This window comes from Ailuropoda melanoleuca, chromosome 5 (genome assembly GCF_002007445.2).
Source record: "Ailuropoda melanoleuca isolate Jingjing chromosome 5, ASM200744v2, whole genome shotgun sequence".
Lineage (NCBI taxonomy): Eukaryota > Metazoa > Chordata > Mammalia > Carnivora > Ursidae > Ailuropoda > Ailuropoda melanoleuca.
Genome location: NC_048222.1, coordinates 1,512,033 through 1,532,919, shown reverse-complemented (window position 1 = coordinate 1,532,919; position 20,887 = coordinate 1,512,033). Strand labels below are relative to the sequence as shown.

General features: G+C 45.9%; 1 protein-coding gene across 14 annotated transcripts in view; it reads left to right on the top strand.

The window, feature by feature from the left end:
- The first annotated feature begins 7 nt into the window (after positions 1-7).
- ZNF391 (zinc finger protein 391) overlaps positions 8-20,887 on the top strand; it is a 46,136-nt gene continuing 25,256 nt past the window's right edge. The window contains exons 1-5 of one of the 14 annotated variants that reach the window (XM_034660103.1): positions 8-359; positions 1,331-1,411; positions 4,400-4,970; positions 5,782-5,890; positions 7,095-9,748. In XM_034660103.1, the coding sequence (XP_034515994.1) occupies positions 4,763-4,970; positions 5,782-5,890; positions 7,095-7,785 (1,008 nt within the window). In that variant the 5' untranslated portion in view covers positions 8-359; positions 1,331-1,411; positions 4,400-4,762 and the 3' untranslated portion in view covers positions 7,786-9,748. The other 13 variants (XM_019807837.2, XM_034660104.1, XM_034660102.1 and 10 more) reach the window with 13 other exon arrangements.

Here is a 20,887-nt window from a genome sequence, read left to right as displayed (position 1 = left end):
CGGGTGGGCCTGCAGGCCCTGGGAAGCGGTCCTGCGGTGTCTGGCCGCAACCGCGGGCGGGGCGGCGGGGACGCGGGCTGCGCCTGCTGGGGGCCCAGTCCAGTCCCGGGGCTGCGCTGGGGGCGGGCGGTGGTCTCCGGGGGCTGCACGCCCGCGACCTGTCCCCTCTCCCCTGCAGCCAGGCGCTGGATGGCTTCTGTACCCGGCTGTGCCCGTCCCCGCTCCCACAGCTTGTGCCTGGACTGAGTCCTTTTATCCTCGCAGTCACCCCATGGCGTGCACCGTTATTATCCCCGTGTTGCCGACGGGGAAACTGAGGCACACCGAGACGAGGCCCCTTCCTGGAAGCCACACAGCTTGTGAGTAGCAGCGTTTACTTATGGTTCTGACCAGGCCCGCTGGTACTTGCGTAGAGAGGGTGTCCATTCATTGGTGGAGGCGTCGACAGATTCTGTGTCTCACGTCCTGCGTTATCTGGAGCCGGTTCCCGCCAGCGCTGTGGCCGCAGACCGTCTTTCAGTAGGTGTCAGGACCCGACCGGCTCTGTCCTGGGGTTGAGCCGAGGCCGCCTGGCCCTCATCTTTCCTTTGTCCCTCTGCAAAGGCTCCAGCGAGCAGTGCGCCCCACACCAGAGAGCAAAGCACCGGGAGGAGAGCTCTTCCAGAACCGTCACTGCTTCCTTCTGACCGAGATAAAGTCTTCACACGGAAGGGGGTGGGAATAAGGGAGAATTCTTGCTGGGTTCCATATGGAAGGGCAAGTGGCGTGGTCCGAAGAACGTCAGACGGTGAGGGTCGCGGGAGGACAGCTGCGAGCTTAGTCCCGCAAAGCGGACTGGGTCTGCTGGTGCCGCGGCGCTTGGGTCCGCTGGGCCTGACAGTCGTGATTTGTCGGGATGCAGCGTGTACTTAGCAGTGAGGCGCTCCAAGCAACCAGGTATGAGGCAGAAGGGCGGAAAAGAGAGGAGGACTTGCCACACGGTGGTGGAGGAGTCCTTGGATGGAGCCTGAGCAAGGCAATGGCTCTCATCTTGTGAACACAATGACCTCCTAGCCTCTGAAATAGCTGAGGGTTCCCCGCTGAGACTCTGGTCACTCACAACAGTCCTGCCTTCCCGTGCATCCTCCGAAGCCAGGAAGAACACTCCTCTGTCCCCGCTCTGTAGCAGCAGCTGCTGAAGGGAGCCTCACAAATTCTCTGGGAGCCGCCGTCCTTAAATGTGCACCCTCACAATTTTAAAATTCATTTGAGATCTGCACAGCACTAGTATCTCTTTATGTTGTATGTGATATTCTTTACTGTAAATGCTTTGCTGTCTTCTAACTTGTAGCATTAACAGAAGCTTTGTGAGAAAAAGACAAGCAAGTACTAGTTATGCCATTTCACGATGTGGGACCAGGCTTTCAGAAAGGTGAGTGCTTACCCAGGACGTACAGCCCTGCCCTGCTGGACCGGTGGCGGCTGCCTTCTGTTTTGGTCCTCGGGAGGAATTAAGAGGCTGCTGTCAGACTCCGTTTGAACTCCTACCCCTTGTGAGGAAACGGACCAAGAGCCTGGATTTTATGCCTCAGGGGAGGGTGCAGGCTTGGCCCAGTTTCATCCCCTTTACCTTTTAGCATTAAAGAGCTAGGGACTTCAGGTCAGACGTCAGTGTCTATTGCCCTTTTCTCTGCATCTGGGAGGAGGTGATTGCTTTTAGGCATTTGTTATACCTCAGCCCTTAAGGTTACATTCAACCGGCCAGATGTGGACATGACTAGACCCGTGGTTCTGACTGCCTAGGGTAAACCTTTCATTGCCTTTCACCAAAAAGAAAGCTGAGAGGAGGTGGAAGAGGAAAAGGCGGCTGTCTCACTAGAAGAGCTGTGTCCCGCGCAAGTTAAGGATTCTTCCTTCTCTTCTGAATGTGTCATCTCACCAAGCGGGGGATACATTTATTTCTCTTTTCAGAGAACTTCCTTAGGTGAGACTGCCAAATTTTGCCCAGGATGAGACTATTATTTGCTTGCCCTTAATGTCTTCCTCAACACTCCTTTGCTCTATTTCATCATTAGGTGATTGAAGAAGTTTATTGGCCTGTTTCTTGAATGGCTTCATCCAAAACATGGACCTTAGGCTCTCACATGTCTCTGGCGATTTGAAAAGGACTAGGTTCATATTAGTCTAATCCCCTTAGTGTAGGCAGGCAGGCATGTATTTGGGACTTAAATTTAAACTCCAAGAATCAGAGAGCTTTGTACCAGTCAAGTCCAACATCTTCATTTGACAGATGAGGAGACATAAAATCCAGATGGGTTTCTTTCCCGTTTTTATGTAGCTGTCGTTAGAACGATATTCAAAATCCAGATTACTGGGGCACCTGGGTATTGCAGTCAGTTGAGCATCTGATTCTGGGCTTCAGCTGAGGTCATGATCGCAGGGTCATGAGATCGAGCCCCACATTGGGCTCTGCACTCAGAGCGTAGCCTGCTTGAGAATCTCTCTCTGCCTCTCCCTCTGCCCCTCCCCCATCAAATAAATAAATAAATAAATCTTAAAAAAAAAAATCCAGATTACCTGGTAAATGCTTGCGTCACAGGGCCTCTATCTGATGTTTCTCTGATTCGTGTCAAGGATGCCACCTGCACCGGGCTGGCTGGAGAATGTAATGCTCAGGTTACACCGATAGGGCTTTAGCACGAGTGGGACCCAGTGTAACCTCTCAGGGTGCCCCTTTCAGAGGCAGGCACGCTCTTAAGCTTCCGTGGCACTCTGCGGATGAGGTCATGCTGGCACCCTGGGATCAGTGGGGGTTAGTTTCTTGGCCATTTAGGGGCCACAGGAGTGGAAAGTGCAACTCAGGTGTTGTTCCCTAGTGAGTCTGGGTCCAGGATTTAACACTTAGCTTTGGGCCAAATTACGTAACTTCTCCGTACCTCAGCTTCCTCATTTGTATTGTGGGGATAACGGTAGCCCCTCTCCCTGCTGTGAAGCATACGTGAGTCAGTATTCATAAACTGCTTACAATATGCAGACCCAGAGAGCTAAAGAATCTCCCAAATTAGGTTCCTTTGTTTTAATGTAGAAACTTTCCCTACTGGGGTTTCTGTGTATCGATCATGTGTCACATATACAAACAAAATGCGTAATACAGTGATGCATGTCAGGAACTTTGAAATGCCCAAACAGCTACATTTGAGGACACTTGTACTAACGGTATACTTATGAATTGAATTATACAGGTAAACTGATATCACATTGGCTCAGCTTACCAATCCCCAAGATATTAATGAGCGTGAAGTGAGAGCTGTCAACCCCAAGCTGACCATCTTTGAATTCTGTCCTAGTTCTTTCTCTGTCCACGATATTCTACTTCCTTTTAGGTAGCCTATGTTTTCATGGTTCTAAGAAGACAATTTATAAAGATCTTCAAATTTCAGATCCTCCTGCTTAGGGGGAAAACCCAAACCACCAAAAAACTAAACATTTTCTCAGCAATGTCTCTTCCCCAGGATGGAATATAATATGTAATAATGTAGTAATATTCCACTATGAGCCACAGTCCCATTTACTATCCTGTAGTAAAACTGACAGATTGTATTAATTACCTATAGATGTAATTTCCAAAATATCAATATATTACCTAACCCTGATGTAAAGGAAAGTAACTTATATTAGAATAGTATGTATTTCAGGGGCGCCTGGGTGGCTCGGCCGTTAAGTGTGTGCCTTCGGCTCAGGTCATGATCCCCGGGTCCTGGGATGGAGCCTGGCATTGGGCTCGCTGCTTGGCGGGAAGCCTGCTTCTCCCCCTCACACTCCCCTTCCTTGTGTTCCCTCTCTTGCTGTCTCTCTCTGTCAAATAAATACATAAAAACTAAAAAAAAAAAAAAAAAAAAAAAGGAACCCTATGTATTTCAGCGTGTGCGGATTGGATGAAACAGATGCCTATGTCTATTCACAGAATCCCCATTCATACAACAGCCACAAACACAGCGCAATGTATGAATGTCATGTTTGTGAATCTAATACCAGAAGTGGTTTAATTTTCCTGAAATGGTGAACAAGTCCTGATAGCTTCCAAAGAAAGAGAAGTATATTTCCTTAATTTTCCAATGTATATCAAAGCTGTGCAAAATATTTTTTACCTCCATGTAGAGTAGTGTTAGGTTCTAGCCTTAGGTAACGATTAACTTTTTTTTTAGAGTGAGGGGAGGGGCAAAGAGAGAGAGGGAGAGAGAGAATCTCATTCAGCTTCCACTCCCAACACGGAGCCCAACACAGGGCTCAATCCCAGGACCCTGAGATCACGACCTGAGCCGAAATCAAGACGCTTTAAGTGACTGAGCCACCCAGATGCCGCTATGAACAACCTTTTTGAAAGTCACATAGGATCAGGAATATTTTTTTTGTTTTGTAGGAATGTCTATTATCCTTGACCCCCACTAAATCGCAATAGCACCATCCAATCAACATGACGATCCAAAAAAACCCCTCACCAATTTCCAGAAGTCTCCCCGGGAGGTAGTACTGCTGCCTTGAGAATTACTGTCATAAAAGAGAGAAATGACCGTGAACTGTCAACAAAATCCTGATGGCGTAGTTGGAGGGTCTGTGCTACAAGAATGCAGGCCAGCCAACCTAGCAATACGGCGGATTCCTACTAAGAAATGAACGCACCATAAAGTATGCAGCTGGATTGTAGTGGGAGGTTCTAAATAAACCAGACTCTTATTCGATCTAGTGGTAGCGCTTCTGTGTTCCCTGTTTCCAGTTGGAAGGCATGTTTTTGGCCAAGCTGGATACAGACAGCATCATCACATTGCCTTTGAGGTTCTCCACGTGTGACTTCTTGGTGGATGTCCTCCACGGCTCACCTGCACATCTGGGAGGGTTCCAGTCTACAAGAAAGAAAATACCTGTGAAACCAGATCATGTCCTAACCCAGTGGATCTCAGACTGTGCTGTGAGCAGAAGCATCAGGGGAAATGGTATATAGCTGACTGTCAAGCGCAAGGGCTCCAGATGAATCCACAAGACAATGGCTTAAAGAAAAAGCTTTCGTGGGGAAAGTTAGAGTCCAGAGATGGGCAAGGAAAGGCACAGATTCCAACATTCTCCCATTTTCGCAGCAGAAAGGCTGCTGTAGAAGGGTGCTGTGCGGGTCACTGAGCGTAGCTCTGCATTCCAGGAGACGGCCTGCTGGTCTTACTGAGGAGGCAAGTGTAAGAACACCCCGTCAGTGGGGAGATAAACGGACTGCTTGGTGCTGGACCGTCTCAATGTGGGGTGCCCGCTGTGTAATAAGAGGGTCTGAGAAAGCTAGCTGCCTACTTCCTGGGAACCTCGAGGTCCTTGGGAGGTGGTGGCCCCTGCTGGCAGAAGGGAGAAGCCACCTGTCTATGGGAAGCTGAGTTTGTATTTTAGACCCTCCTGCTCTGTGAGGAACATTTTTTAGGCAATCTAGAGTATGTTTCTAGGGTTCTTTTTGGACAATTCTACTTGTCAAGTTAAATGAAGTTATTAAATACAAATGCCTGGGCCCCATATCATACTTAAAGTCTGAAGCACAGTCCAGGTATCTTGACTAACAAGTTCCATGGGGGATTCTCATATGAATGTGTATAACCTTTTGGAACCTAATTTTGACCCCTTTCAGAAAGCCGTTTTCGCCAGGGCTTCCTCCCACAGCTGCTGAAATTCACACCATCTTTTCTATAGATCAAAGCATTAAGATTGAGTTCTGAATAGCCCTGTGTCTCCAGCACCCATAGCCTTGTGTTAAATTTTACCCACCAACAGGAATCCCAGCATGTGAATTGGACATGGTCATTCAGTCGGAGGGAGAACAGCTGTGGATGCTGGAACTTCAAGGAACTGAAGAGGGGAGTGAGCGACAATACCTGTCTGGGTGAGTGATATCATGAAAAGACCACTGATTCGATATTTAGGAGATATGAGTTCCAGTCTAAGCTCTTGGAATTCACCGGGTGACTTAAGTTAGTCTTTCTATTTGTCCAGTAAGTGAGCTGGCCTCGGGGAACTCTGAGTTAAGCTCTGTCACAATGAACTCTGAGAACAGACCTGTTTAGAAGAACACCTAAACTAGCTGGAAGCACGTTTGGGGGCACGTTGGGTGGCAGGGTTGTAGACAGCATTTCTGAAGTTCTGTTCTTTCTCAATCCCAAGAAAATGACTGCATCCAAGCTTGATAGAATCATCCTGTTTGTTTTTTTTTTAAGAGGGTATCTTTTCTATACTTAAGAGTCTATCCTTCTCATCCCTTTCCTTTCTCCCATTTACCATTGCCAATCGGCTATACTAACTAACAGCTCATTTTACTTTCTGATCCCCTAGTCTCTGCTCATCAGCTGGTATATCTGCTAGTTTCCATTTTTTTTGGCTCAGCGTAGGACCCAGTCACCCTTCCCGTATTTCTTGATGTCTCTCTGCTCCCCATGCCTGTTATAAAAACTCTGCCTGTTATCTCTTCTGCTCCTGTTCACTTGCCTTTGACTGTCCCTTTTTGTTTTCTTCCCATATAAAGTTGCTAGTGTGTGTGAATGGCAAATTTGTTGTCTTTTTTTTCCTGCTAGTTTATTTTCCTTGCTCTCCGTACTAGATGCAGGTGACATTTGCACTTTAAATGTCTTTCAGATAGGGAGATGTGAACTGAGCCAAAGCATCAACACCATTCAGGCTATTTCTGAAGAACTAGAGTTTTCAGGGTCAGCAATGGAAAGTCTCAGAGGGAATACTGCCCAATGTCCTAAGAATGAAGAGGCCTATAAAGGTGAGGGCCGGTTATCAAGGCAGACAAAATGTCCTGTAAAGAAGACATCTTTTGAGAAAACAGCAATCAGGAAAGTGTCGATGACCCTCGAGGAAATTTTCACTAGGGAGAGAGTTCCTGAATCTAGTGAATTTAGTCTAAGTTCAAAAGTTAATACACAGCAGAACATTCCAAAGGGAGCTAGATCCCCCATATCTAGGAAAAACTCCAAATATAATTCAGACTTCATTAAACACCAAAAACTCTTCCCACAAAAGAAACCTTGTAAAGGCAATGAGTGTGGGAAAGCCTTCAGTTACCAATCAGACCTTATTGTCCACAGGAGAATTCATGGTGGAGAAAAGCCTTTTGAATGCCATGAATGTGGGAAAACTTTTAGCCGAAGTACACACCTTATTGAACATCAGAGAACTCACACTGGAGAGAAGCCGTACGAATGCAGTGACTGTGGGAAGGCTTTTAGCCGGAGCACTCACCTGAGTCTGCATCAGAGAATCCACACTGGAGAGAAACCGTATGAATGTGCTGAGTGTGGAAAAGCCTTCAGCCGAAGCACTAACCTCAGCCAACATCAGCGAACTCATACTCAAGAGAAACCTTACAAATGTAATGAATGTGGGAAAGCCTTCAGTGACCGTTCAACCATAATTCAGCACCAGCGAATACACACCGGAGAGAATCCCTATGAGTGCAGTGAATGTGGAAAAGCTTTCAGTTGGATCTCCTCTCTCATTGAGCATCAGAGAACACACACCGGGGAGAACCCCTATGAATGCAGCGACTGTGGGAAAGTGTTCAGTCGCAGCTCTTCCCTCGTGGAGCACCAGAGAGTCCACACTGGGGAGAAGCCGCACGAGTGCAGAGAATGTGGGAAGGGCTTCAGTCGGAGCTCATCCCTTATTATCCACCAGAGAACTCATACCGGAGAGAAGCCTTACAAATGTAATGCCTGTGGGAAAGCCTTCAGCCAGAGTTCAACTCTCATCAGACATCAGCGACTTCACACTAAATAGTGGTTGGGCTTTTTCATTAATGTTAGCATAAGAGCACACAGCGTTCAGCTCCTATACCTGCAAAGAAACACAGATACGTCTTTGAAGTTTTCTTCTCTACTAGCTAGCTAGGAGCCAGTTTCATGTTAGCCTTCCTTCCGATTGTAAACTAGATCCTCCAATGAGTGATAAATACAAGGGGATGACTTTAAGAACCTCACATAGCCCATCTCCTATTCTGGAGGACTCCAGCCTTAGAGTTTAGACCTACCTGACACCTTGTATTTGCTCACTTTATCTATTCCATGGGGCTTGGGTCCCCGAACAGTCAGTGAACCTTGTTCTGACCACATCAGCCCCTTTACATGGAGAGGAAGTCCTGTGTGTGTGATGCTGGCTCCAGTAGCAGAAGAGAAGGAGCTGGCTTCAGAACAGGACAAAAAGCTGCCCACCAGTTTGGTGACAGTAAGTGTTGAGGCAAATCCAGTCTCTCATTTTATAAGGACAGATTTTTCTCTTAAACCTTTTTTTTTTTTTTGCTGTAGCATATTTTCCTCAAAGTATAAACCATAGTTCTAATGTGCCTAACTAATCCTAGTATTATTTTATCTTACGCTTACCAAGAATGTCCTAAAACTTATATTGAGTTCATTATTTAAAAAAAAAACTTGCTTCCCTGGTTTTTACATTTTTCTTCTGTTTATAGACTTCATGAAACATACCCTGTGGCCCTAACTCTCACCAATTCTGTAAAGCTGATCTCTCAAGGACAAATTCAGTGCCTATTTCTTAGTCTTTTTACTACTTGACATTTGTGGAATTGGCACTTTTGGTCACTCTTATGCCTTAAAATTTGAGCTTCTTCTGGCATCCCTGATTCTGTGCTGATCCACGCTTTTCCTACCTCCCAGCGCTCTCTGATTAACAATGGTCGGCTCTATAACTTTGGGCAAGAGTTAGACCAGAATGGTCTCATGTGATTGGGTTATAATACTTGAGGTTACTCCCTTAGATTGGAAGCTTCCTGAAGACAAAGGTCTTTTAGATCCCTGTGAAACATCCGAAGTGCTGAGTAGTCACTAACTGACCTGTAATTACTGCCTACTTTATCCCAGGTAATCAGTCTGCTAGATTTTATTTGAAATGGCTTACGAGTTGATTTCTTTCTCTATTCTTAGTGCTGCTGCTAGGTGCTCAGTAGTTTGGGCCCAGATTACAAAAGTCAACACTGCTGCCCTTGTCTCCCTGTCTTTATCTAGCTGCTTGACTAAACCACCACCTTGTTCACAGAGTCCACAGTTTCTAGGGAAAAGATCAGACTGTTTAACTCCAAGGTCTTCCACAGTTACATCTATTTACTTACTTTCCCTTGTTCCCCAGTACATGTTGGCAGGCCTGTCCTTTGTGTCTGCTATACCCTTTCTCACACTTGGCTTCTTTTCACACTATTCTTTGGCACCCTTTGACATCTCCTTTCCTCCTTGTGTCTCCAGAAATCCTGTCCACACTTCATAAAAGGTCTTGCTGAAATCCTGCCTCCTCTGACACTTTGAGTCCCCCACCGTGGAAGTCCTTTGCAGTGGTGGTTTGCATTTGTTTTCCTGCATTACAAACTTTCCTATTCTGTTTTCTGATTGTCTCAGGTGCTTTTTTCCCATAAGCTTTTGAAGTTAGAAATTGTCTTAAATTTCTCAGAAGCCCCATCTAATACATAGTATAATGCAGGTCTGGACTCTAGTTTTAATCTAAACCAGGAGGGTTTAATTGAATGGTGCAATCTCCTTAGTCTTTTGAATGGAGAAATAACCTCATAAATATTTTGGTCCTTTTTGTCCTACCTTGAATTATGTAAATTCACTCTTGGGACTAATTCTCCTCTAGTGCTCCTGGGATGCTGACCTCTTGGCTTTCCATTTCATGAGACTGTTGTAAGGAATAAGTGAGTTTATTCATGTAAAGTGATGAAAATGGTGCCTGCCATAAAGTAAGTGCTCAATAAATGCTAATTGTTATGATTTTCTGTGCATCAGCCTATAGCCTTTCACTTAATTCCCTGCAGGGTCTGTACGTCCATTACCAGCAATGGAAGACTAGGATTACAGTCAATTAAGTTAGAAGACATTTCTGCTAACTGCAGTAATCGGCAATAGCCATCTATTTGTTACAAATGTATCATGTGTGAAAAACGACTCAAGATAGCTTATGTGATAAAATAGAAAAAAACCAAAACACGTATAAATCAGAAGTAGAGGGGTGCCTGGGTGGCTCAGTCTGTTAAGTGCCTGCCTTTGATTTGGGTCATGTTCTCAGGGTCTTGGAATGGAGCCCAGCATCAGGCTCCCTGCTCAACGAGGAGTCTGCTTCTCCCTCTCCCTCTGCCCTTCCTCCTGCTTGTGCTTTTTCTCAGATAAATAAATAAAATCTTTTTTAAAAAAATTAGCATTAGAGAAAGGAGAAAGCCTAGAAGACCAAGATCAGGACAAGTTATGGTATGCTGTCGTTATCCAGACAGACAGAGTTGCAAACTGAGCATTCTGGCAACCAAAGGGGGATGGTCATTTGCTTACTTTGTATTTGGAAAGAAAAAAAAAAAATGTCCATTCTTCAAGGAAAACAAAGCTTTCCCAATAGATTTAAGATTAATTTCTCCATTTGTCTGCATACAACTGTACAATGCATTTGATAGCAAAAATTAAAAAATAATATATTATCCACAACACTTAGCATATAGTAGGTTCTCCATTGAATAACTGTAGTTCACAGTGGGCAACTCAGAAAGAAAGGGGTGAAGATTGTTCTTGGATGGAGTGGGGTTAGAAGGAGCAGGGCATAGATTGGATAACCACATGAAAACTGGGGGCCAGAAGAAAAGCTTTTTTCACCCATTTGAGTCATTAAATTTCCTACCTTATGGGATGAAAAAACTGACGTTTACGGATGTGAAATAATTAACCAAAGACCAGGATTTGACCCCAGTTCTGCTGACCAGTCCTGGACCCCTTACGGTGGACCCTGGCACGGTCTGGAAAAGAAAGAACTGTGAGTAAAGGCAGAGAGGTGGGGAAGAGCCCTGTTTGTTCCAGTAGATGAACTGGACTGTCTGTGGCAGGGAGTTAAGTGAAGTCTACAATGAGAAAGCGGACTTGGAATTGGTGATGGCCACCTCCAGTCGTAGATCGTGTTTGGGTTTAATAAGGGAATCACAGGAGGTGACTGATGATGGTAATGAAGTGTGGTTTCAGGCGGAAAGATTAATCTGGGAGAGGTGACAGGATAGTTTGGAACTGAGAGAGAAGGTAGGCAGACGCTAGGTGGGAAGCTGGAGCCTTAGGGTGGTGGTATTGGGAATGGAACAGCAGCGGGTGGAGGCGGAGCCGGTGCCTAGATTCGGGCGAGGGAGAGGAGGGGCCGGAGGCTACTTTCCTTAATTGCTGTTGTTAATCTTCCTGTAAGTGACCCGCACCTGCAGGGAAGGGTTTGGGATAGACACTCAGCAGATAGTACAAATGTCGACTCTGATAAGAACCTGTGGTGTCTTTTCAGTCAAAGCGGAAGCAGAAACGTTCGGGATTTCCCCCGGGGAAGTCGAGTCAGAGGGAAGCGTGATCGCGAAGGGTGAACCTTTTGCGAGAACAGCGGAGGGTCGGCCCGGAAGTCACTGTGGCTCGGCTCACGCGGAAGTACGCCGCCCGGTACAGCGCGCCTCACGCAGGGCGCACGCGCGGACGCGCACACGTGCCGACGTGCAGCGGGGCCTCACGTCCCTCCCGTGCGGTCGCTCGGGCCCAGGTCGGGCGCGAGGACCGGAGCGTTCCCGGCTCCGCTTCCGACGCGCTCCGGCCCTTCCCGGCGCCTGTAGGCAGGCGGCGGCCGAGGCTCGCAGCCGTTCCCCCGACGTGGCCGCGACGTCGCTCGCGGAGCCTGCGGACGGGCCCGGCCCCGGCCCCAGACCCCACGTCCCTGCCTTTTGCGGGCGCTCGTGAGCGAGGTGGGCCCGAGGGCCGGGAGGACGCGGCGTCCGAGGAGAGGCCGGCGCTCGGCCGTCACTGCAGCCGCTAGAAGTCCCCGCCTGTAGAGCCCGCGTCCCGGCGGACCTTTTAGGAAGGGACGTGAGCGCGGTGGAAGGCGGGAAAGCACACAGCGCGGGGGGTACCGCCGAGGGGAGCCGTGCAGGTAAGGCCCGCAGTGCGCGAATACCGGGGTGCTGTGCTTCTCTTCCACGGAGGGATTCTGCTTCAGGTTTGCGGGCAACCTCTCAGTCTGCTGGGGCACAGAACACTGGGCCGCGACTTTCATTGTTGTCGACATTACTTTAATGCTTTTTGATACAAGGGCTGACTCTGGATTCTGTTCATTTTAATACTTAGTTTTAACGAAGAAAGTGCATTGTTGGCTATGTTTGTTGAGTCAGTATACTTATTTTTCGGTCCCGTTTTTATGCAAAGGTTTGTGTTGAAATGGTGCTGGTGGTTTTCTCTCTTTCCTCATACGAGTTAACTTGTTCTTGCAAACTAATCAGGTGTTGCATTTTAATATTTTTTTTAACAATTAAAGATAGGAAAAGGAACATGGACTTTAAAGTTGCTGAAGTTGCCTTCCCTTATTCCTAGTTGATGGCTCCTTTAAGCTGTTTTGGGCCATGGAGGCAGCAGCTGCTGACCATCAGTTTAACCTTTACGTCTCATCAAAGTCGTCCGTTTCTCTTCATATCACCCTTGGCCTTTTCTCTCCCAGCACATGATGCTTTTTCATATTTGGCTGTGAAAGGAAATGAAGGAGATGGAAAGGAAGGACAAGCGTAGGGTGATGAAGTTTACGAAGAGGGGTTGGAAGGGAATCAAGACTCCAAATCTGTACCTTCTATGATTGCTTTGAAGTTTTATCTCAGAGATCATAAAACCAGTCAAATCCATTTTAAACTTGTTCTCTACGAAATAATTCAACTGATAAAACAATGTTCACTTAAAAAAATATGACAAATTTGGAACATACACAAAATTAGATAGTACAATAAATTCCCATAAAACTATTGCCCAGATTCAACAATTATTGAAATTTTGCCACATTTGCTTTGTCTCTCTTCCTTTGTTTTATTCTTTTGCTGACTTAAATTCTTTAATTCTAGTATATTTAACCCAGTGTTATATCAGTTTCAGGTGTCCAATATAGTGTTTCAAGGATTTCATGCAACACCTGGTGCTCAACTAAGTGCCCTCCTTCATCCCCATCACCTGTTTCCCCCCCACCCCCGCTCTGGTAACTATCCGTGTGTTCTCTGGAGTCAAGATTTGTCTCTTCATTTCGCTCTCTTTTTTTTCCCCTTTGCTCGTTTTTTGTTTCTTAAATTCCACATGTGAGTGAAATCATAAGGTATTTGTCTTTCTCTGGCTTATTTTGCCTAGGATAATACCCTCTAGTTCTATCCATGTCGTTGCAAATGGCAAGATTTCATTCTTTTTGAGGCTGAGTAATATCCCACATCTTCTTTATCCATTCATCTGTCGATAGACACTTGGGCTGCATCCATAACTTGGTTATTGTAGATAATGCTGCTATAAACATAAGGGTACAGATATCCCTTTGAATTAGCGAATATTTGGGGTAAATAGCCAGTACTGCAATTACTGGATCATAGGGTAGTTCTATACTTAACTGTTTTTTTTTTTTTTAAGATTTTATTTATTTATGAGATAGAGACAGCCAGTGAGAGAGGAAACACAAGCAGGAGAGTGGGAGAGGAAGAAGCAGGCTCATAGAGAAGGAGCCTGATGTGGGGCTCGATCCCACAACGCCGGGATCACGCCCTGAGCTGAAGGCAGACGCTTAACCGCTGTGCCACCCAGACGCCCCTTAACTGTTTTTTTTTTTAAGATTTTTTCTTTCTTTTCTTTCTTTTTCTTCTTCTTCTTTTTTTTTTGTTTTTTTTTTTTTTTGAAGATTTTATTTATTTGACACAGAGATAGTGAGAGAGGGAACACAAGCAGGGGGAGTGGGAGAGGGAGAAGCAGGCTTCCCGCTGAGGAGGGAGCCTGATGCTGGGCTTGATCCCAGGACCCCAGGATCATGACCTGAGGTGAAGGCAGACGCTTAACGACTGAGCCAACCAGGCGCCCCTAAGATTTTATTTTCTCCAGAGAGAGGGAAGGAGAGAGAGCATGAGTGGGGGGAGGGGCAGAGGAAGAAGCCGACTCTCCGCGGAGGGGGGAGCCTGACGTGGGGCTCCATCCTGGGACTCCAGGATCTTGACCTGAGCTGAAGGCAGACGATAAGCCGACTGAGTCACCCCGGCACCCCTCTATACTTAACTTTTTAAGGAACCTCCATACTGTTTTCCAGAGTGGCTGTACCAGCTTGCATTCCCACCCATAGTGTAAGAGGGTTCCCCTTTCTCTGCATCCTCACCAACATCTGTTGTTTCCTGAGTTGTTGATTTTAGCCATTCTGACTGGTGTGAAGTGAAATCTCATTGTGGTGTTGATGTGCATTTCCCTGATGCTGAGTGATGCTGAGCATCTTTTCATATGGCTGTTGGCCGTCTGGATGTCTTCTTTGGAGAAATGTCTGTTCGTTTCTTCTGCCCATTTTTTAATTGGATTATTCGATTTTGGGGGGTCAAGTTGTGTTTTGCTGAGATATTTTAAATGAAATTGAAACATCGTGTAGTTTCATCCCTATTTCATTATGCATTTCTGAAAACCAGGGACAATTTCCTATGTAACCATTATTGGAGAAAAACAATCAGATCGACAAGACACCAAGCGACACTCGGAGAAGCAGGAGAACTCGGGTTTATTTTACGCCGGCAGAACCAGACGAGTTCACACTCGAAATTCTGGGCCCAGGATAGCTTGGTTACAGAGCTTTTATAGGGGAGTGCAGGGGGTCAGGTTCCAGGGGCTATGCTGACTGCTAGTAGGTGGGTTTAAATTGGGGGGGAGTTGCTTTAGGCGGGAACAGCGGTTAGGGCAGTGCAGGGAGCTTGGGACAGGAAGCCTGTTTATAGAAGCAGAAACAGCTGGTTATCTCTTGCTCCCAGGGGGACTTCTGGTTAGCTCTAGCTATTTCTAGTAACTCTCCATCTTTTGGGGCCTGCTGGCCTGGGCCTGCTCTGGGTAATTTTCCTCTTCATCATAATGCTACTATCCGACGTAACAAAATTAGCAGTAATTCCTTATACCCTTCATTTCATAGATGAAATAAACCTGAGCTACATCTTCTGTTTTGGAAAGTGCAGAGAAACTAAGGTAGCCTGGGTCTGGATGTGGATCCATGCTAAATTTAAAGGTTGAGATAGGACATTTCTTCACATGATGCTCACCATTTATCCTAACTTCCAAGACCCTGGAGTAGAACTGCATTAACTGAGCCTGTTGGTTTCTTCAGAACACTGGCTTCTCGGGGCACCTGGGTGGCTCAGTCAGTTGGGCATTGGTCTCTTGGTTTCAGCTCGAGTCTTGATCTCAGGGTCCTGGGATCAGGCCTGTGTTGGGCTTCGCGCTCAGCATAGAGTCTGCTTGTCCCTCTCCCTCTGCTCCTTAATCTGCTTTCTCAAATAAATAAAATCTTCAAAACAAAACATTGGGTTTGGGGAGCTAGAGATTTGAGTCCTTGAGAATCATTTTCCAGTATTTTTCCTCACTTTGCATCTTCTTCAATAGGCCTCTTCCCATGGTTAACCATTTCCTTAAACTTCATCGTGTAAAGGAACTCTTAACAATGAACATGTGGCAACTGAAATTAAAAACATCCCATATCCAATCGAACAGCAAGTCCTATTGGCCCTACTTCAGAATTGTTCTGGAATCAAACTGTTTCCCAGTCTGTTCTCAACACAGAACCAAGAGGGATCCTTTTCAGATATTTATTAAATCCTGTCACCCCTGCTCAGAACTGTCCTGTGGCTTCTCGTCTGGCTGTCTCACCTCTTGAATGTAGGCTCCTGTTGCTGTCCTTGTCATTCACTTTCCTCTGGCCACGTGGCCTTCTAGTTGTCTTTAAACATGCTAGGCCACTTGCCACAGGCCACTCTTGCCACAGGACCTTCACATTGCTCTTTCCTCTGCCCAGATCCACATAGCTCCTTTCTCACCTCCTGTGCCATCTTTTCAGTGAGGCCGCTTTCTTGTCACCCTACTTAAAATGTGTTCTCTACCCCCATCTTGCTTTATTTTTACCTATGGCATATACATTGTACTTTAAAAAATTTTTATTATCCACCCTGTCAGTAGAATGCAAGCTTCATGAGAGGAGGTATTTCTATTTATTTTATTTACTGCTATGTTCTCATTATCTGAAAGAGTAAGCACTCAAAGAATGAACACAGAGAAAAGCTGATCTTTGTTTTTTTGTTTGCTTTAGATTCAGGGATGAGAACTTAGACAAAGTCCATAATTTCAGAGCAGAGTGTTACTGAATAAGCAGTACCAGAGCCCATCTGAGAGAGACACTTTGAAAACCTTCCTCAGCACCCTTTGTTTGCAGAATCTTGTGTAGGTGAGAGTAGCAGAGCTTAGGAGAAATGGTGTAGGAAAAAGCAATGCTGCGTTAAGGTATGAACTAGGGATGGTGGACAGGGAGGAACCTATCAAGGTCTGTTTGATCAAAGTCCCCTCTGTGTCCCCTTGTTTTTGAGTGGCTCAGGAAACATTTGTTTACCAAACAGTTACTCTTTTTCATTCTTCCTGAGAATTGCATTCCTTCCCTTTGGGTCCCAGACCCCTACCCCCTTCTCCTTGGTTTAGGAGGACGTCTGTACTTCATTTTGTTTGACTGTCTTTGGAATTTCCATGTATGCATGGATTCCCCTAGTATGCCGTTAAATTTTATTTTCTCCTGTTAATCTTTCTCATATCAGTTTGGTTCTTAGTCCAGTTAGAAGGACCTTGAAAGGGATGGGGTGTTCTTGCTCCCAGACAAAGCATAACTCCTCTCTAACTCAGTATCACTTGACATGTACAGGTGAAAAACGTTACCTAATGAGTGTGGGAAATCTTTTGGTCTTGTTTCATCTCTTCATATTCAAAGAATAAATATTAGTGAGAAGCCCTATCCGTATGCCAAATGTGGAAGGATCTTCACTCAGTTCATGTATTTCACAGCACCAGAGAATTCTGGGAGAAAAATCTCAGAGCAAGTGCTGTTCTTACACAGCATCAAAACTCCGTAACGTACAATATAGACTTCTGGTTTCCAGGCCAACATGTAAGGAGCTTGGAAGTTACCACTCCCATCCTCACAACAAGAAAAAAGCTGAACAAACTGAAAATTAAAAATTCTCCTTAGATCCATCAGAGAATTGAGGTCACAGGGCAAACACCACCCTGAAAACTGGAGGGACAGACACGTGGATACAGAGAATCACAACTTACCAAGAGCAGAAACCGAGATTGGAGTCAGCTACTAATAGGAATAACTGAAGGCTAATTGACTAGTTTTTGGAGACTGAGTATGGTCTAACTTGAGAGTTTAAAAACCTGGGAGGTCCAACCTTTGTGGAGCCCCATATTTTTATAAGGTTTACCTCCAGGAATCCTGTCAGGTTCTCCCTGTGAAGATCTGAGAAAAATCCTCTCCCTGCTGGAAATAATAATCTTGAAATATGCCCAGAGCTATTCCATTCTCCTTAACAAATGTCTGCCCTCAAAGAAAACTATTTTACCAGAGTCTGACTACCTGGGGGAAGGGAGATTCCCAACCCTAGCTCCCTCTTGTCTTCCTATCTAACCTAAAAGGGAGGGGGAGTACTGAGAAGTTTGTCTGAAGGTCCCAGCCTAGGGTCATAGACACACAACAACTGTTGTCTAACCACAGGTTATAGAACCCCTCCCCCACCCTGACGCCTGACCACATCACTATAGTTCCTGCATACAAATGAAGGATTACACATGAAAGAGTTGTAATGTTGCCAGGGGAACTGGGGGGACCCCAGGCCTTGGGGCCTTGACCCAGCCTGTCCCAAAGATGTTGCTGAAGGTTCGTGGTCATGTCAGGAGAAAGGATTCAAGGGCAGACACAACAGAGTGTATGAGGGGTACAAGCAGGAAAGTTTATTCAAGCAAAAGTACGCTCTTAAGATGTGAGCTCAAGAGAGAGAGCTGTGCGTCCTGGGGATTGAGTTTCTATCTTTTATGGACAGCTGTGAACTAGGGGGCAGAATATTTATTACTTGGCGCTGGAAGCAGGGTTTCCTGCTTTTTCCTCCTCACTCGCTCAGGGGTTTCCTGTTGTGGCGCCGCCATCTTGGGCCTGTCTGGTGGGATCCGGCTGCTCGTGGACTGGCCAAGACAGGCCACTGACCTTCCCCACAGCCGGCTGAGGCCGCCTCCTTGCTGGCCTCGGGGCATCCCGTTAGAGCCTAACTGTCTACTTTCCCAGTAAGACTCAGGCTGTATTTGAGAAAGAATCTCTGGGGAAACCCAAAGATTACAGAAGAGACAAAAACAAGAACACACGAAATTAGCCTCTGAGGCCTGTGGCTGCAGAAAATCGTAAACACAGTCTAACTCCTAGCCACACAAACATATAGCCCCACACTACAGACCTGTTTATTTACTTCAGTTCCCTTTACCCAATACATCGTGTCTTTATTTCAACAAATAATTACAAGGCATACCACAAAGCACAAAACACAGGCTAAAGAGAAGGCAAACATCAATGAGAAGCAGATTCAGATATGGCATAGATTTTGGAATTATCAGACCAGGAACTTAGCTAGCCTTCTGCTCCCTCATCAGTTCTTTGTTTGGCTGTGTCCAGTCTACTCACAGGTCTGTCTAAACTATTCTTCATTTCTTCACACTGCTTTTGAATTCTAGCATTTCCTTTTGATTCATACTTAGAATTTTTGCCTACATTATTTGTTCTTGTATGATATCCACTTTTTAAAGCCCTTAACATACTCATCAAATTTTAAATTCCTCGTCTGATAATTCCAAAATCTATGCCATAGGTTTCCCAACGTGCTTATGAGGTTGTAGGATATCGGTGAGGTTCAGTGGGGTGGAATCCGGAGCCGACAACCAAGAAAGAATTCTTGAGACGTCTTTGGTGCAAAGTGGTGGTTTATTAAAGCACGGGGACAGGACCCGTGGGCAGAGCTGCCCCGGAGTCATGAGGAATGGCCCATTATATACCCTCAAGTTGGGAGGGAGTTAGGGATAGGGTAAGTCTCTAAGGAATTTTGGAAGCAAGGTTTCCAGGACCTTGAGGGAGTTAGCTATTGTTGGGAAAAGGTCATTTATTACCGTTTAATAAAACCTTAGTCATGAGACCCTTCAGATGTATATCGGTGGGCCATATGCTTGGGGGTGACTGCCAACACGTATCTTGGGGGGGGGTTAGAGATAAAGGAAGTTTCCAAAGGAATTTTTATACGTTAAAGTAGACTTACAGGTGGGGCGCCTGGGTGGCACGGCGGTTGGGCGTCTGCCTTCGGCTCAGGGCGTGATCCCGGCATTATGGGATCGAGCCCCACGTCAGGCTCCTCTGCTATGGGCCTGCTTCTTCCTCTCCCACCCCCCTGCTTGTGTTCCCTCTCTCGCTGGCTGTCTCTATCTCTGTCGAATAAATAAATAAAATCTTTAAAAAAAAAAAAAGGTAGACTTACAGGATCTTGGTGGAGGGGAGGGGGTCAGGCTAGGACTGCCTTTGGCCCTTAACAAGTATTAACATCGAGGCAGCTGAGTTCCTAGAGGAATGTCACTGTGCCTGTTTCAAGGACTTGTCAATGGGCTGGAGGCAGCTGAGTTCCTAGAGGAATGTCACTGTGCCTGTTTCAAGGACTTGTCAATGGGCTGTAGGTAGTAAGGAAATTTAACTGTGTCTACATACGTTCCCCTCTGGAAGCTAGGTTACTGATAGCTTTGTTCTTATAAACTGCTAAGACATTGGTAAACTGAGGGAGACTCAAGTCTTGCAAGATTGTGGTATCTATAGGTTAACTGTTTCTTTGTCCTTTAGGGCAGCCAGGAGTGCCTGAGGAATGTTGAATACATTGAGGGGGGGCGGGTTGCAGGGTGTCAGCTTCTGCTTTGTCCTCAGCTTGCTAGGATTCACTTTTGCCCTTAGCAAAGTACTGACATGGAGGCAGCTGAGTTCCTAGAGGAATGTCACTGTGCGTATTTCAGGGACTTGTCAATGGGCTGTAGGTAGTAAGGAAATTTAATATTTTCCTTCTGCCTTTGTTTTCTACATCAAAAGGACCAGAAGAAATATTTGGAGTAATATTTTCACAGTAGATGATAGATAGTATGTAACCGTGGGGACAAACTGATGTGAGAACAAAGCAATGTCATATTTATCATTTTGTGAAACACTTAAAATGTATCTGAGACTTCTCCATTGTTCAGATAAAAGTATTAGCTACTCAAAGACCAGTTTAGGTGCATTTAACTTTCCTAGGCCAGTCGTATGCAGCAAGACCACTTGAGTATTATAATCACCACCTCACACACTTACTCCTTTTAGTGAGCTCTTTGGGAAGAGCTGAGGGCAATTTTTGAACAGATAATATTGGATATATTCTTAATTCCAGGAGTACTGATTTAGCAAAGCTGTTGCAAGGAAGGAGGTTTGGAGGCCTTAGAAACAAATAACACCACCCTGCTGTATACTTCCTAGATAAAAGGATGCAAGTCAGGAACGGCCGCGTGGAAGAGAAGTGTAGGGCAAGGTATAGGGGACGTGGGGGGGGGCAGAGCTTCCATGCCCTCTGGTGCCTCCATGTACTCACCAGCCTGGAAGCTCTCAGAACCCCTTAGGTGAGGATTTTTAATGGAGGCTTCATGACATTGGCACGATGGGTTAAATCACTGGCCATTAGTGATTAACTCAGCCTCCAGCCCCTCTCCCCTACATAGAAGTCAGGAGTGGGGCTGAGAGTTCCAACTTTCTAATCACATGACTGGTTCCCCTGGTAACCAGCACCCCCATCCTTAGGGCCTTTCCGAAAGTCACCTCATTAACATAAACTCAGGGTGGTGGTTAGGGGTTTTTATGAATAACAAAGAACGCTCTTTCATCATCATCATCCTGGAGTTGTTTCCAGGGCTGGGGACAGAAACCAAATACAGCAGGATGCTTCTATTGCTTTTGTTACTTAGGAAGTTACAAGGGTTTTGGGAGC